The following is a 15,491-nucleotide window of genomic DNA, read 5'->3' on the forward strand; positions in this document are numbered from 1 at the left end:
GCGCAGGCAAATTTACACTCCTCGTTTTTAAAAGGGAAGTCATAAAGAAAATGATACAGACTGCATCCAATGTGTGTATTGTTACAATCAAACTGTCCTTACAGCAGATCCAGGAAGTCCATCCACTCCTGGCAATCCATTTTCACCTTTCTTCCCCTAAAAAACAGTGGATGGGAAAATGAACATTTAGCACGTAAACATTTAGACCACAGAGAGTTAAGCTGGTAAAAGGAGAGCAATAACAATAATGGTCGGTTCAATCGTTTGTTCCATTTTCAGTTTGTTTGGCTGCGTTTTTCTTTTTCCCCCCACATTCCAGGTCAGGCTGCCATCAGCTGTCATTCCAGGAGCCAAGGTTAATCCACAGGGCAGAGCAGAGTTGGTGATGGAGTTTTGGTGCAGTGGAGATGATGGGGGAGGTGAGGGGTGAGGGTTGGGGGGCTCAATCTATAACAACTCAACCATCCAGGCAGCTCTATTAGGTCAGTGTAGAGCAGCCCATCATTTCAGCTCTCCACACACTGATCTTTTTCTCTCTCTGTCCCTGTGCATCGTCAGCTCTCAAACAACCCCTTAAAACCATGAGGGCACGGGTCAAGCTCCTTTTTTATTTTATTTTTTTTTTGGTCTGTTTTGTGGCGCTCTTGTTAGAGCACCTAGTAACAACCCAGTAAGTAAGAAAGTGCAGTATTATAGCAGGTATTTTACTAGTTTAGAGTACAAGTACATCCTTTTATATTTTCATTGTAAGTTCAACTTAGTTGACGATGTCCTCACCCTTTGTCCAAACTCTCCAGGCTCCCCAGGAAGACCCTGCACACCAGGAGGACCCTAAGTAATGAATGAGCACAAAATATGTATTAATGAAGCGTGCAGTACTGCACAGGTATTGTATGACAGAAAAAAAAAAAGTCATGGTCTTACAGGAGGCCCAGCTGGTCCCTCAGCCCCTGGAATCCCAGGAGGTCCAGGATCTCCCTGAAACAGGTTGGTTACGTATTATTTTCCTAGTGTAGATGCATAAGTAAACAAGTAACGCAGATGTTTTCATGAATTAATAAGTCCAACTTAATGACAAACCTTACCTTCTCTCCTCGTAAACCTTCCATTTGAAACTGAAAAAATAAAAAATAAAAATCAAGGTTTGTAAAATAAAGTTTGGAAATGTACTCAACTGTCGTAAATACTTGAGATACTTCTTGATTTTTTTTCTTGTGTCATCCTTTCATTTAGAAAAGCAAAAACATGCCAAAAATATGTTCCAATATTCATGAATAACTTTTCAGTAACATCCTGGTTATTACAGGAAGTACTAAAAGTAAAAGTTTGTATTATAAATGTATTAACGATAGGAATTATGACTTTCTACTGACACATACATGCAGATAATTCTATAAATATATGTACATACATATACACATATATACAAATATAAGTGTTGTAGGAGAAATAAGGGACTATTATATACACATAATTTCTCCATTCACTTCATGTATTTTTGTATTTATACTATTGTATAAAATTTGAATTTGGATTTGAGAAGTGTTTCTAAAACTCACCACATCCCCAGGTAATCCAGGAAGTCCTCGCTCCCCCTGTGACACAGTTCGCACAACACAGATGAACAGCCCTTCATTATAATCAGGAGACTCTTAAAGTTCTGCGGGCAGCGCAGTAATGATACAGCAGCAGCTATAATTTATCAGATGGAGCCTGTTTTTAAAGCGTGTACTTATTGCAGGCCCACTTGAAGTGAAAGTTGTAGGTAAAGTACCCCTGCCAATAGTGTGCATGTGTGGGTACATTTGCATGCAGATGTGGTAAAAAAAAAAAAAAAGGTACACATGCATGACTGGGAGAGTGAACCTCGTTGGTAATTACAGACAGCAACAAAAAAAAAAAGAAAGATTTTCTTAGACAAATGAGTGGGACGGCTTTGGGGGGGAGACGTAGGAATGTCTTGCGCGGGAGAATCTGACGACACCTCCTTAAAATGATCTATATCGGCACAATTAACTCCCGCTCAAGGCAGTCTGGTGTCTGAATAGTTTCTAATTAAGCGTCTCGAACGGAGCACGGCACGGAGAGAACGTACAACGTACCTTGTTGCCTTTTATTCCGCCAGGGCCGGGTGCCCCCGCCATCCCTCTCAGACCCTAATCAATAACAAACAAAGGCTTTATGAATACAGAGCTGACTGTAATATGGATTCTGTTTGCTACTGTTTCTGGTGGAACAAGGAAAATAACTCACATCCTTTCCTGGAAGTCCAGAGTTTCCGGGTAATCCATCTATACCAGCCAGGCCCTGTACCATAAATAAGGATTCAGAATATAAACAAACAGTACTGTACCTTTAAATTCAGAATATAAACAAACAGTACTGTACTGTATGACAAGCTAAAATTGATATTTGGTTTTGTTTCATTGGTACAGGATGCACATTGTTGCCACAATTTCAAACAAGCAAAGTGTATTTTAAGTAAAAATTAAAGTTGCAGTAAAATGAGGTCATGATAGATAATTGAGTGAATTAAAATGTTCATAACTTACTATTCTCCGAAGAACATTCCCAAGCCACAAGTTCAAACATGACACAACCTTCAGTCAAACTGCCTGACTCCCAGAGTGAAAAAAAAAATACAAACACTAAAGTTCCTGCTCCCATTTTTTGCATGAGGTGAAATAAAAGATTTAAAAAGTTTTCCATGTCCACAAAAGGTCTATTTTTTTCCAAAAAATAGTTCACAGGTCTGTGTAACTGTGTGTTAGTCTTCCCTCACTGCTCCTCTGCAGAGAAACTCACAGGTGTGGCAAATCAGGACACTGATTGGACTGCACGATTGCACAGGTGTGGCCACAGTAAAAGGCCACTGTACATGTACTGCACATAGAAAATCTCTTGGATAAATGGGAGAGAAAAATGGGTTTATATTTTTTTCAGCTAATATTCCATATAATAAAAAAATAATAAATACATTTGTGCGTAGGTTACAATCCCACTCTAACTTCACTCGTGTGTTTTTTTTTCTGTTCTGAAACATCACCCTGACTTGAACCTCAGGTGCTTTATCGTTTTTCCAAAAGCAAAATACATTTCCAGGTTTTTTTTGTTCTTCCAGGAAATTACTAGCTTACCAAATGACTGAGCGACAGCTACAAGCCCGACATCGGCATGTTTCAATAGTGTTATAGAGCGCACAGAGCCCGGTGGACATCCTGGCTCCATATGGCAAAGTCATCACTGCACCGACTCTGTGTGAACTTGGGCTGAATGTTTTGACAAACTCCTCGCCGCAGTGGTGTAAATATGGTGTCACCGTGATGTAGAGGTGAATGATTCAACTGTCGTATACTGTGGTGCTACTTCCTGTCTTCTGGAACAGTCTGATAACTAAACATTTGGACAGCGGCGGAGTGGCAACGATGACATTTTTTACGACGAGGTTTTGAATTGTGTACACCGACGGTGCATGGAAACATGAATTTTGAAGCAGGAACTGGGAAACTTCAGACACTAACAAAGATTCACACGGCCTGAACGCGGTGCATTGTGGTCATCCGCCCCCATAGGATGTGAAGAGAGTGTGGAGAGTGAACTAAAAAGTCACATCTGTTCGTACAATTAGGCCTCACCGTTCTCAGCTCCCCAGTGAAAGGCTCCTTTTCCTCCCTCTCTCTGTCTCTCCATTCCTGAACCACCAAATCTCACTATTGCATTTTGTAACTTAAGAAACTGTTTTATTTCTAACAACAATCCTTACTTTACTCCATTCTTCTAGAAGTTTCCACATTATTACTCACCGCAGCACCTGGAGCTCCTTTTTCGCCTTTTATTCCCACTTCACCCTGAGGTATGTGAGCATACCAATTATCATTTAGCACTTTTGAATTTCAACTGTTCGTATGTGTGTGAAGCCACTCACGGTGACACCTTTCGGACCAGGAGTGCCAGGAATCCCTGCGTCCCCTTGAATTCCCTTCATGAAAGAAAGAGGAAAATATCAAGTTAATGAGGCGTCACTTCCTCAAACTGCCACCGGTGCTTAATCTTTGAGTCGGAAAAACCAGCTGGACACAGCTCAGTCAGAGTTGCAACTTTTTGAGATGTTTAACTGGCTGAGCTAAAACCCAAAACCTTAAAAAAGGAAACTGCAGCTGTCGGTGACAAGACCCTAGGGAGGGGTTCCTTGAACCCTGACCTCAGACCACACTTTCAGTTGACCTTTGACATGCAACAAAAGGAATGTGTTAAAGAAGGAAAAGCACTATATGTTAGCATACGCACCTAAATATGTGCTCTGGTTTTAATCACGTTTAACTCTTGCTTCATTCATTTCTACATTTCTAAATTAAACATTGTTTAAAGAGGTCATACATTTTAATGTGAATGTGTGACTAAACCCTGAAGGTGATGCAGAATATGTAGAGTTTTACCACAGCTCACAGCCAACAGTTGGTGAATTTATTATAACTATATTTTATTACAAATTACTAGTATAATATAGTATAATATATATACTACTACTACTACTACTACTACTACTACTAATAATAATAATAATAAACCAATATCATTATTATTTATTAATAAATGATCCCTTATTTGTCCAAAAATGGCAAAAATCAGTGTGAGTTTTTGCAATACACAAAGGCTGCCACAGGAGGCACCATTAACTATGTGGTTGCAACTCACAGGCTACCACACTATTATTACAGTTACAGTATTGGGATTCTTTAAAATAAAATTGTGTAGTACCACCCCAGTAAAACGATAGACTATGGCGTCTCCCACAGGGGAGCAAGGGGAACTACATTTAATGATCCTTATAATGAAATAAAAAGGGAGTAATGTGCAGACTAAACAATGTCAGAATATTGAAGGGGACGTCCTCAGTTCCACTGCCAAGCCCTGACTCAAATCCCATCTCCCATGGAAGTCCATAACAAGAGGAGTATTAGGCCTTTAAAAAAAACCAAAACATTCCATTGACCCACCTTTAATCCAGCGAGTCCTGGCAGCCCGGCATCCCCGCGCAGACCCGCGTCGCCCTGTGTACAAGGTCACCACCGTGATGAAAACCAACACACCTCATTTCGAACAAACTGAAATACTACAACGTCCACCACTTACTTTGTCTCCTTTGTCTCCAGACAACCCGTCAATACCTGGCACGCCTCCCTGTCCCTGTGAAACGATTAGAAACACACAATCAATATGACAATATATGAACGCTGAAGTTAAGGAATGGAAAAAAGGGGAAAATCCTCCTAATGCTTCTCGGATATCACACCTTCTCTCCTTTTTGTCCAGGAGCACCTGTAAACCCTACGGTGCCTGAATCACCCTGTAAAAAAATGCAGATTATTTACTGGGACTGCGCGTGTGTGTGTTAAAGACACATGCGTAGAGGTCGGTCAGACAACGGCCAACCTGCTGACATCAGACGCCACGGTTTAGTGAGTGGAGGGTTATTAATGAAGGAGGTACACGTTAATAAAACAATTAAAGACATTTGGACAAAATGCAACAAATCATTGGTCATACATGTGACACAACGTTAAAAAAAAGTGTTGAGTGAAGCCTTGGGAGCTAGTCAGAACTAGCCGCTAAGGTGCGGTCATACATTCAACACAGAACTCAAGGAACAATGGCTTCCCATTGTCTTCAAAAGTTCCCCACTTCTGGTTTGTTCACTGATGTCATTTTCTGTGCCAAGGAATCCTTTGGAATCTCAAAGCCGGTCCGGGGAGAATAAGTAACTGCTGTTAAATTACACAGCTCCGTGCGGTTCTACCCACCGCCAGACTTCCCTCTACTTCATAAACCACTTTACAAGTCACAGAAGGTTGCTTTTTAATTATTCTGGAGTTCGCTTATATCACTTTAACGCACGTCATTCCTTCTATCACAGAGTTAAGTGGAAAAGAGTGCAAGGCCTGCTGGGAGGAAGACGGTATCTATAACAACACTGCTGTGAAGGAAGACGGTAAATAAAAGCCAATTTTCACTGCATCTATGACGTCGTGTTTTCACACCGGGATTGTTTATGTTTTGTGGCTTTCACAGAGAGAGACAGAGAGGACAGCCGCTCGTGCAGAGAAGTAAAGAAATTGTGATAAAAAAATTCTGCATCATATGTGATTCGATGTGGAATTTTCTAAAGTGAAAATATTTAAAAAAATAGATAATGATCAAAGTTTAACTGTTCCTGAACTTCACCACAGGCATGTGGGTTGTCTATAGAAGAAAAGATTTTTCTGTACATTGTCTGTGGTGACCTGGCGTATAATCCTGAGAACATCTGCAGTTTGAGCTTTTTCCCTCCCCATACAGAAATGTCCATCAGAGACAATCCTCCTGGATCGTACCCTGTCCCCCGTCTCTGTAAATCACCCCGTCCTTCACCGTCTCCAGGGATTCTCTCTGTTCTATAGAGAATAGTATTGTCTCCAAACCCGCACATCGCAGCAGGTCTCGCGACCGTGTCGTAAATATCCCTTTCTCTGCTGCCATCCCATGGTCACACACAGGAATAAAAATAATTAGAGAATCAAGTTGGGAAAAGAGAAAATGAGAGAAGTTTCTAAAATGCTTGGAGGGAAATTAGAATGTTGTGTCTTCGCATGCGTGCATGCATATCAAATATGCACAAAGACAAACATGTATCAAAGACGGTGACTCCCATGCGGCGTCAGGATGCAGTTTCACTTACCTTCTCACCCCTGTCACCTTTGACAGAGATTACTCTGCCCTGCAAATAATTAATCAATACAGATCAATTATTATCGAGGCAGTAGAGAAAGCAGAGCTGAAAGGCATGCAATTTGAAATGACTAATTGCTGAATCCTATACTGTGAATTTTTTTTTTTTTTTTTTAACAAAACAACAGCCCTGCTAATAAACACAATTTCCCCTACAGGATCTCCTTTTTCTCCTTTGATACCCGACGGTCCGATGGCGCCTGCGATGCCGGCGTCGCCCTAAAAATGTAGGCAGGTTCACAAAATAAAACAGTAGAAGAAACCCAAGTGGAACAACAACAACATTTTAACTGACAATCAAAACGTGATACTTAAAGGCAAGGATAGACCACCTTTTCGCCCCTTTCACCTGCAACACCAGGTGCACCAATTTCCCCCTGAGAAAAATTAAAAGACAGAAGTGTGTCCAGAGCCACGGAAAAGAGATTTTGACAGTGGAAGGTAAAGAGAAAAGTAGATGTCTTTACCTTTGCTCCTGCACCACAGGAACAGTTGACTTGACCGCCACTTTTTTGTTCAACCAGTGTAGGGGTCGGAGTGGGGAGCTCAAGAGGGGGAGCCTCGGTCACTACTTTCTTTGGGCACTGAAAGAATTCGGAATAATAGTTAGTATTGAACCCCCCCCAAAAAAAAAAAATTGCAGTATGTGGCCCCGAGCCATAGTTTGCCCATATCTGGTCTAGATAAACAGTATAAAAAAATATGTGTATGTATTAGCAGTATATATTGTCACTGAAACATGAGGTGCAGTGAACAGATAAAGTGAGTTCCCATACACCACATTGTTCTTTCAATTAAATTAGACACTAGCAAAGTATAAAAACAGGACAGTTTACTCTTGCAATTAACAACCCCTGTACTAAAGAGACTACAACATTTGCTCTAAAACCAGCCATTTTCAACTGCGTAATTACTGTCGGCTCTCTTTAATGAACCTCAGCGGTGGAGCCAGGAGATTTGTGACACTTCAGCCCGAGACATACGTGGTTTCAAATTTACAAAACTGTCGCAGACAGCGAGTCTCTGATACTCACAGGTCCGCCGGGAATATCGCAGCAGGTCTCCAGCTCCGCGTGTTTGGAATCGCAATAAAGCATCATCCTCTGGAGGTCAAACTGGATGGACACATGGGTTATACTTTGATTAAATAACAGTACCCTAGCACTAACTTCACAGTACATAACGATAAATACTCACGTCGATTGGCACGCTGTCATACACCCTCTTCCCTATCACCGTCTTCCCCTGGATGTCGATGTCCTCCCTGTCCTCGATGGGCAGCGTCTGGATGTGTTTGCAGTCCAGATACAGAGACACGGACTTGGCCTCCACGCTCATCGCGATCTTGTGCCAGTTCCGATCGAACAGGTTGTCCACTTCGGGATTCTTGAACACAGCTCTGACGGCGTCTTTCGTCAGGCCGACTGCGTTGTACTCCACCGCTTTGTTCTCGCCATCCAGACGGATGGACACCTGACAAATGGATAGCAGGTCATGTTTATTTTGAGGATATGGTTTCAAATGTGGCTTTCCAATTTCAATTTCATTTCTAGATTTGGTGATTTTGACCACAAAAAAACCCACCTGTGGAATTCCATATTTGTCATAAACCTGCCAGAGATACCAGTCTTCACGCCTGGAAGTTTTCCTGAACTTGAATGTGGTGACGAAGGCGTATTCATCTGGTAGCCCTTGAGGAAACACGTTCCTGTGGAATGAAGGGCACACATGCCAGGCGTTTGTTTGAGGATTCATAAAAATGGAACAGTTTCAAAAATGTTGATGATTCCTGGTGAGGATTCCTAAGTGACTTACTCTGTCTGCTGCACAATGGGCATGGTGCCGAGGCGTACATAAGAACTTTGGCCTTCATCGACTCTGGTGCCCAGAATATCTCTAACATTGAAGTACTCCATCAGATCAAAACCTGCAACAGAATAGTAAAATTTAGACTCAAGGTAGTACTGAACATGCAGTAAACAGGAAGTCCAGGTCCACGAGTCGTACGTTTGAATTATAGTTTTGTCACCATTCACCCTGCTGCCACTGTGTCTGGGGAGAAATTAAAATCACAACTAAACTGAATCACAAAAATAGTCATTTATGGACACATTAAAAATTTTTAGATTTTTTTTTCTGCCAGAGGAAAGAGACAGGCTCCCGGCACAGTTAACGTCCTCCTTTGAGTCTGAGTGTGTGTGTGTGTAACACATGTGTGCACGTCGCTGCGCAGTGTGCCATTTGAAGTGGTCGAACCACAAACCATATTTAGGTGGATGAGAAAGGACACTCCCTTTTACAACAAACAAGCGCCGTTACCATGGCGATGCCAGCCCGATGACAGCATTAATGATGCCAGCTCGTCCAGAGGATCTCACCCAGAGCCAGTGGTTATGTCATGTGGATTGGGCTCTTCTTCAGTCTCACTATGTCATTAGTGAGTTAACAGGAAGTGGACAACCTCAACATAACCGTGCCAGGCTTTAGCATAAATGGAACGAAATGGGTGAAATACAACGGTGCCGGAAGGAAACTGTAAACACAGATGCCATTATCTTCACATGAAAAAAAAAAAAAATCAGAGACTTAGGTGGTAATGTGAGAGTCCTGCTAAAGCTTAGTGGATACCATTAGAAATAGCCTGGAAACAGGTGGAAAGACACACAGGCTTTCCATGTGCTTAAAGCCACAGGGCAAAAATAGCACACGTGAATATGTGTTGTTGTAGTAGTTTTGGGTTCAGAGAATGTGTTTCAATGACTGCACTTCAAATCTGGATTAATATTCTTATACACAAGTGCACCTTTAGCCTCCAACCAGCTGATGGTGCTGTTCTGTGTATTCAATGATGTTTTTTTCAGTTGTTTTAAAGAACCAGATTTCACCTATAAAATGACCTAAAAATATGTTTAGAATGGTGGCTTTAAAATCCACCGTTCTAAACATATTACATGCAGCCTTGGCTGAGGAGAGGAAGGATATGGGTGTGTAGTCAGAAGAGGGAGGGAGCAAAAAAAGGTCAGCCAACTTCAAGTGCACCCAAATAGAGAGAATACATAATGAGAGTAAATTATATATGTCACGACTATGATTCACGGTTTGGGTTAATGGACAGCTTTTACTGTTTCTGTTTAAAATCAATATCACACAAAACATTTTGCAAACAACTGCAGCCCATGTTTGTTTAATATAATTAAAAAAAAAAGAAGAAGCTGTAAATAGATAGAGTTCATGATTTACATTTAAATTGCAACAGTTTTTTAAGCTTGGCCCGACCGAAGGACATTTGACTTGTTATCAGTCTGGCTCGTTGGGCGAAGCCACACAGCTGTGACTTCTGCTGGGATTGGATCCCCACCGCCACCCCGCTCACTCTGTGCACGCTCGCTCTCTGTGTCGAGTCTGTGGCTGTACGTGGGCCATGTGAACGCTGGGCTGTAATTTCCACTGGCAGTGGATAGCGTATAATCAACCGAAAAAGTTATTTTGGACGGCCAAAAACGACCTATGGGGTGATGTGTGGAAAAAGCCAGATGAGTTCGCTGACTGGGAAAAGGCGAAAACGCATGCACACGGCATTCTTCTCATCGGAGCAGATGGCAGCATTTGTGCAGCAGATAGTGAGTGCGGAGCCAAAGAGGCACTGCGCGGCCCCCCACCCCGTGCGCTCAGTAACCCTGAGGGGTCAGACTGGACAACCCCGTAAATACAAGTGTGTCGCAAATCACAGGACTCTTGGCTTGGAAATCAAATTGACTTGACATTTCTGACAAAGTTAGCCCCTCTTGTTACCAGCACAACTCTTCTGTAATTATAAATGGGAGCTGCTGCAGTAGTGACAAGTACTGTTTATCCAGAGCATCAAACGGAGACAATCTTAATGTGTTTTGCCACAGACTGAAAAAAAAAAAATTAAATTTTTCACTGAAGAAAGTCTGACATATTGTAGTGTGTGTCGTGAGGCTAGGCCACAGTGCAGTCTGAAAAAACCGAACATCTTTGTCATGTCAGAGAGCTTCAGACCCGAGACCACTGTCTGATGACATGTAGTCTCAGAAAGGATCGGTTTGAATGAAAAACACAGTCATTGTTTGTCATGTCAGAGAGACAACTTAAAGGGCCGGACACTCAAATAAAATCTCCATTTCCATACTATTGAGTGAAAACCTCTCACCTCTCGGCTCTGTTTTCCGCTTCGGGGAACTCTGGCCCATGGCCATAGGGACTTAGCCAATCGCAGGGCAGAAACAGTGAGCGGAAGCTTTTTATTGGATCTTTGTCTTACTAAACAGCTGCATGTTTAAACTGTTTCACTGGCTCTGAAATTCCCCCTTCAGAGTTACTATTCTTTTTTCTTCCAGGGACATGTGCCAATGACTGGTGTTTAAATCAGGAGTCAGCTGGGGTCCTTGTGTGCAGTTCAAATGTTGTGTCTGCAGTGGTTCTTTTTCACTGCTCCGATTTCATCCCAGGACTGGCTTGTTAAATGAATGGGAAACTCCAAATGTGCGTCTCACATGTATTGCTCTGTATTTGTGTTGAATCTATCCACCGTTGGTGACATGAGCGACAGACTGTGTTTACATCTACGGTTAAATTAAACGAGACGTCGATCGAGCCTGTGTTCTAACACCGTCAGATGTCAGCACACGAGTTCAACGTGTGAACTCGGAGCTCTGACATCTCTTTTTCCATGAAGTTCAGTCATGCCGGGACCGAACAGTCATGCCTGTGCATCTGTTTTTTGTCTTAAAGAGATGGACGTGGGTGGAAGACAGACAGGAACTGAGATCCTCCAGAGGATGGACGCACACACAGCAACATCCAACCTTCTCGGTTAAACGCTATTCAAGACTCCTGAGAAACCTTTAACACTCCACTCGGAGATCACAGCTGCTTTAATAAAGGGCCGTTTTTACATGTTTGACCTCGATGTAAGACTCGGTGACCATTTGAAAACTAAGTGACTGACCAAAGATCTGACCACGTTGCTAACCACAGGTACGTATTGAATAACAGAGGATCAGACTGACAAACCAAAGAGTCCCAAAGTGAGGAACAGACCACTGTGCATATAATACTCTATGCTTAATGCCATGTAAACAATGAAAACAGCACAGCTTGACATATTACAGGACACAGTAGCAGAGCAGCAGGAAACTTTGCTTTCCTTTTAGTTGAGGAAACTGGAAAAAGTAGCAATTGTAAGAGCAATAAAAATGTCTGAAATATATCAAAGTTATAACTTGGAAGTGTAGGAAATGTTTTGAAAAGTAAGGTGCTGACTCTGTGGTTGACAAGCGATTGCCACTGCAGCGTGCTGTGCTGTTGTTGGAAAAACACATACCTGGAACCTCACCAAGACCATAACTACTGCTGTTGGGCTTGAAGCGATCAGGTTGAATCTTCATGTTAGGACACAGGACATCTGGGAAGAGAAGGAATTGTTGGGTTAGATGTGATCGTTTTAAGTCATAATATGCTGAGCGGAGGAAAAATCTGGGAGTTCTCCTTTAGTGACTTCACATATAATACTTCCAAGGGGCTGAGAGTTGAAGGTCGGGAAGAATATTATTTGTTTATGATGGCAATAATGTGTTTGAAAGCCAGTATTTGATGTGAAGAGAACCCATCCTGGACCAGACAGACTGCCCCGTGATGTCTGGGAAGTGAAGTGTGTGGGTGGTTTGTGCAGAAGGGGAGAGAGGGAGGGAGGGAGGGAGGGAGGGAGGATGGATGGGGGGATTACATCCACAAGGCTTAAGAAGCATAAGAGTTTTATATTTCCACACACATATTTGAGAGGTGGCGACGACAGCGAGAAAGGCAAACCTGTCAGGTTGGGTTCTTGTTGGCAGGAGGGGTGCAGTCTATTTGCATCGTGATGCCAGTGCAACTGCTGCACTCGTGAGGAGAAGCAGAAACGACTAGGTTTTTAAGGTGAACAGGTGAAGAAGACACTGTCATTCAGTCAACCTTGGAGCTGGAGTCTGTTTTTTTTTTATTTCAAAAGAGCTCAAATTGACAGATCACTGCCTTTTTCAGTTCTTTTTCTTTTAGGGGAATTGAACAGAACTTTTGGCAGTTCGACTTTTTGATAAGATGAATATATTTATCTGTCAGTAAACCACCAAAGAAGGTGCCAACTGTATTTGGAATAAACATATGACTAGACAATACTCCCTGGTGCCCCCCTCAGGTAGTAAATAATAAATAATAAAATGCCATGATTAGTTATTTTAAATGTATGTCCATACATTTAGCTTTTCATGCTAAGTCACTAGCATCAGCACAAACGTGTCTTTGTTTGCTTTGATTTACAACAGACTACACAGTCAATTTCAAATTTTAAAAAGCAGAGATAAACCAGATGGATCTTTTCCTCCTGATTCATTTTTTTTTATTACAGTTGTCTTTGTCCATATCTCTCTGGTTCACCAGTGTAATTATATGGATCTTTTCTTTTTTTAGTTCTATGAAAAACATTCTAAAATGGACTCTCTGTTTATATCGTTCAGAAATCCGAACTCCTTCCTCCAAAAAACGACCATTGTGTAAATGAATGGACGTGCGTCACTGCGAGTTTAAGACTCTGTTACTTCTACTTCTGTTCTCAGACTTGCATGCTAGATAGCTGAGCTTCGCCCCACAGTTGTGGCCCTGGAACTATAATTTAGGCATCCGGCACTGAGCTAAAATGGAAGCAATGTTAAACCCTTTGAAAATGAATGTCTCACACAGGGCCACGGTATCAACAAGTAAGAATTTTTACAAAAGCCGTCCAGGCAAATGTCTGCAATGGGCAACAGGTGAGTGGGGGTGGGACAAAGCTTCTGAGCCCTCACCCTTTACCCTTTATGAACTGTGCACAGGCTTTAAAACATTCAAATATAGTCATAATGTGTTGGTGTTCTAAATCCAGCCCACATGTTAGCAAAAGAATCGGTGCAATGTGGAGTAAAAAAAAAAAGTGAGTTCTTTTTTTAAACCTATAGATTAAAAGGTGAAAACATTGAACTTGGGCACTGGAATACCCACTTGAAACATTAGATCTATAATTTTCTGGGTGAAAATAGCCTTTGGTGCTGACCACTGATGTACTTAGAGACTACAGAGCTCTTCATTTCCATTTTGGAGAATACTGCCTCTCTCCTACGGTTCGTTCAACAAACCCTCTGTGTAGAATGTTCCATGATATACAACCTGGAATACCTGGTTGTCACTTTGGAAATTCATAGAGTCAAAGAGCAGGTTCAAGGGTGAGCGCTGGAGTGACACCTCATGCTAAGCTAACATCCCTCTGCAAGGTGATACACTTTTAAAAAAAAGAAAAAAAAAAGGAGCGACGATGTTTGAAAGGTTGAATCAGTAGCCGGCGCAAAGGAAACGTCTACTTTTGACATTTTAAAGCTAGGTTGAAGTGAAAGCTGACAGTTTGTCACAGCTGTCATGCAATCCTGTCATTTCCCTTTTTGTATTTTGCTGTTTGCGGCTTAAACTTGTGACACCCTTTTCTTTCCTGTCTGGCTAATTTTAGGCAGGAATTTTAAGGGTTGGACTGCAAAGCATGCATCAACTCCATGAAAAATCTTCCAGGCAGAAATACTTCTGCCACACTGGCTGCTGCACAGCATAAAATGTTTATATTTTTGGGGCATTGTGAAAACTTTGGCATGACATTAACGTAAAAATTGACTTTACCTTACGGCATGAGACAGTGTACAACGCACCGTCTGCATTACAGTAAAAGTGAATAAGGCAGCTACGCCACATAAATACACTGGTTAGAAAACTGTCATTTACCAGCCACTTGAAGCAACACCCTCCTCCCTGGCCTCATATTTAGTCAAAGGGAAGCACAGTGATAGCACAGTGCACAAGTGCAGCAGCTCTCTGTGGTAAGGGTGGGGTGTTGTGGTCGTGGTCTTTCCACACATGGCGGATATAAGGTATAAATAAAAGTCTAATTTGATTAAAAGCACATTTAGGATAAGGCGAGCGCTTGAACGTACGCCTTTCAAACGAGAGCACGTGGCGCTCAGAAATGGTGATTGCTGTGTTGGCACTCGGCCCGGTGACACTTACTCTCGCACAGCCTCCTTCTCAGCCGGCCCCTGATCTTGTCGATGGCATTGAAATCTGTCACGTGGAAGACGTGGGCATTTTTTGGCTCCGCTGCTATTTCCTCCAGCTCCTCCTTCAGTGCCTCCCCGATGCCCACAGCAAACATCCTGATGCCAGCTTTGGCAGCTGCCTTAGAGGGCTCCAAAACATAATCCTGGCTTCGCCCGTCTGTGAGGAGGATAGCCACTTTTTGGATGCCTCTAGCTGCCGGCCTCGCTCCGTTGCGCTCCGTGAAGATGTTGGTGGTGGTGTAACTGATAGCATCCCCGGTCATTGTATTCCCCCCCAGGTAGCGGATGTTACGGGCAGCTCTCTTTACATCCTCCAGGGTCCTGTAGCGTCCCAGGTTGAACTCAATGGTGGGTCTGTCACTGAAGCGTACCACAGCTACTCTGGTTTTATCCGGTGCCACGTCGAAGGAGTCCACAAGGTTGGCCACCCATTGTCTGATTTTCTCAAAGTTCTCTTTTCCAACACTGGACGAGGTGTCAAGAATAAACGCCAGGTCGTAGTGGACATTTTTACAACCTGCGGGTTGACAGATACACACAACGGTTCAACCACTTGTCGTTCACGGGTGACACAGTTTTCCAGTGTGGTCG

At 42.5% G+C, this 15,491-nt stretch overlaps 1 protein-coding gene across 3 annotated transcripts in view; it reads right to left on the minus strand.

The window, feature by feature from the left end:
- col22a1 (collagen, type XXII, alpha 1) overlaps nt 1-15,491 on the minus strand; it is a 32,827-nt gene that overhangs the window by 12,195 nt on the left and 5,141 nt on the right. The window contains exons 4-25 of one of the 3 annotated variants that reach the window (XM_008332100.3): nt 14,851-15,417; nt 12,113-12,193; nt 8,581-8,692; nt 8,350-8,473; nt 7,963-8,238; nt 7,800-7,880; nt 7,233-7,349; nt 7,098-7,142; nt 6,922-6,984; nt 6,716-6,754; nt 5,294-5,347; nt 5,134-5,187; nt 4,998-5,051; nt 3,926-3,979; nt 3,804-3,848; nt 2,254-2,307; nt 2,103-2,156; nt 1,560-1,595; nt 1,086-1,115; nt 925-978; nt 778-831; nt 103-156 (exon numbers count right to left, since the gene is read on the minus strand). In XM_008332100.3, the coding sequence (XP_008330322.1) occupies nt 103-156; nt 778-831; nt 925-978; nt 1,086-1,115; nt 1,560-1,595; nt 2,103-2,156; nt 2,254-2,307; nt 3,804-3,848; nt 3,926-3,979; nt 4,998-5,051; nt 5,134-5,187; nt 5,294-5,347; nt 6,716-6,754; nt 6,922-6,984; nt 7,098-7,142; nt 7,233-7,349; nt 7,800-7,880; nt 7,963-8,238; nt 8,350-8,473; nt 8,581-8,692; nt 12,113-12,193; nt 14,851-15,417 (2,102 nt within the window). Of the gene's footprint in view, nt 1-102; nt 157-777; nt 832-924; nt 979-1,085; nt 1,116-1,559; nt 1,596-2,102; nt 2,157-2,253; nt 2,308-3,803; nt 3,849-3,925; nt 3,980-4,997; nt 5,052-5,133; nt 5,188-5,293; nt 5,348-6,715; nt 6,755-6,921; nt 6,985-7,097; nt 7,143-7,232; nt 7,350-7,799; nt 7,881-7,962; nt 8,239-8,349; nt 8,474-8,580; nt 8,693-8,772; nt 9,599-12,112; nt 12,194-14,850; nt 15,418-15,491 lie in introns of those variants that run through there. The other 2 variants (XM_025065222.1, XM_025065221.1) reach the window with 2 other exon arrangements.

This window comes from Cynoglossus semilaevis, chromosome 18 (assembly GCF_000523025.1).
Source record: "Cynoglossus semilaevis isolate Cse_v1.0 chromosome 18, Cse_v1.0, whole genome shotgun sequence".
Classification (NCBI taxonomy): Eukaryota; Metazoa; Chordata; class Actinopteri; order Pleuronectiformes; family Cynoglossidae; genus Cynoglossus; species Cynoglossus semilaevis.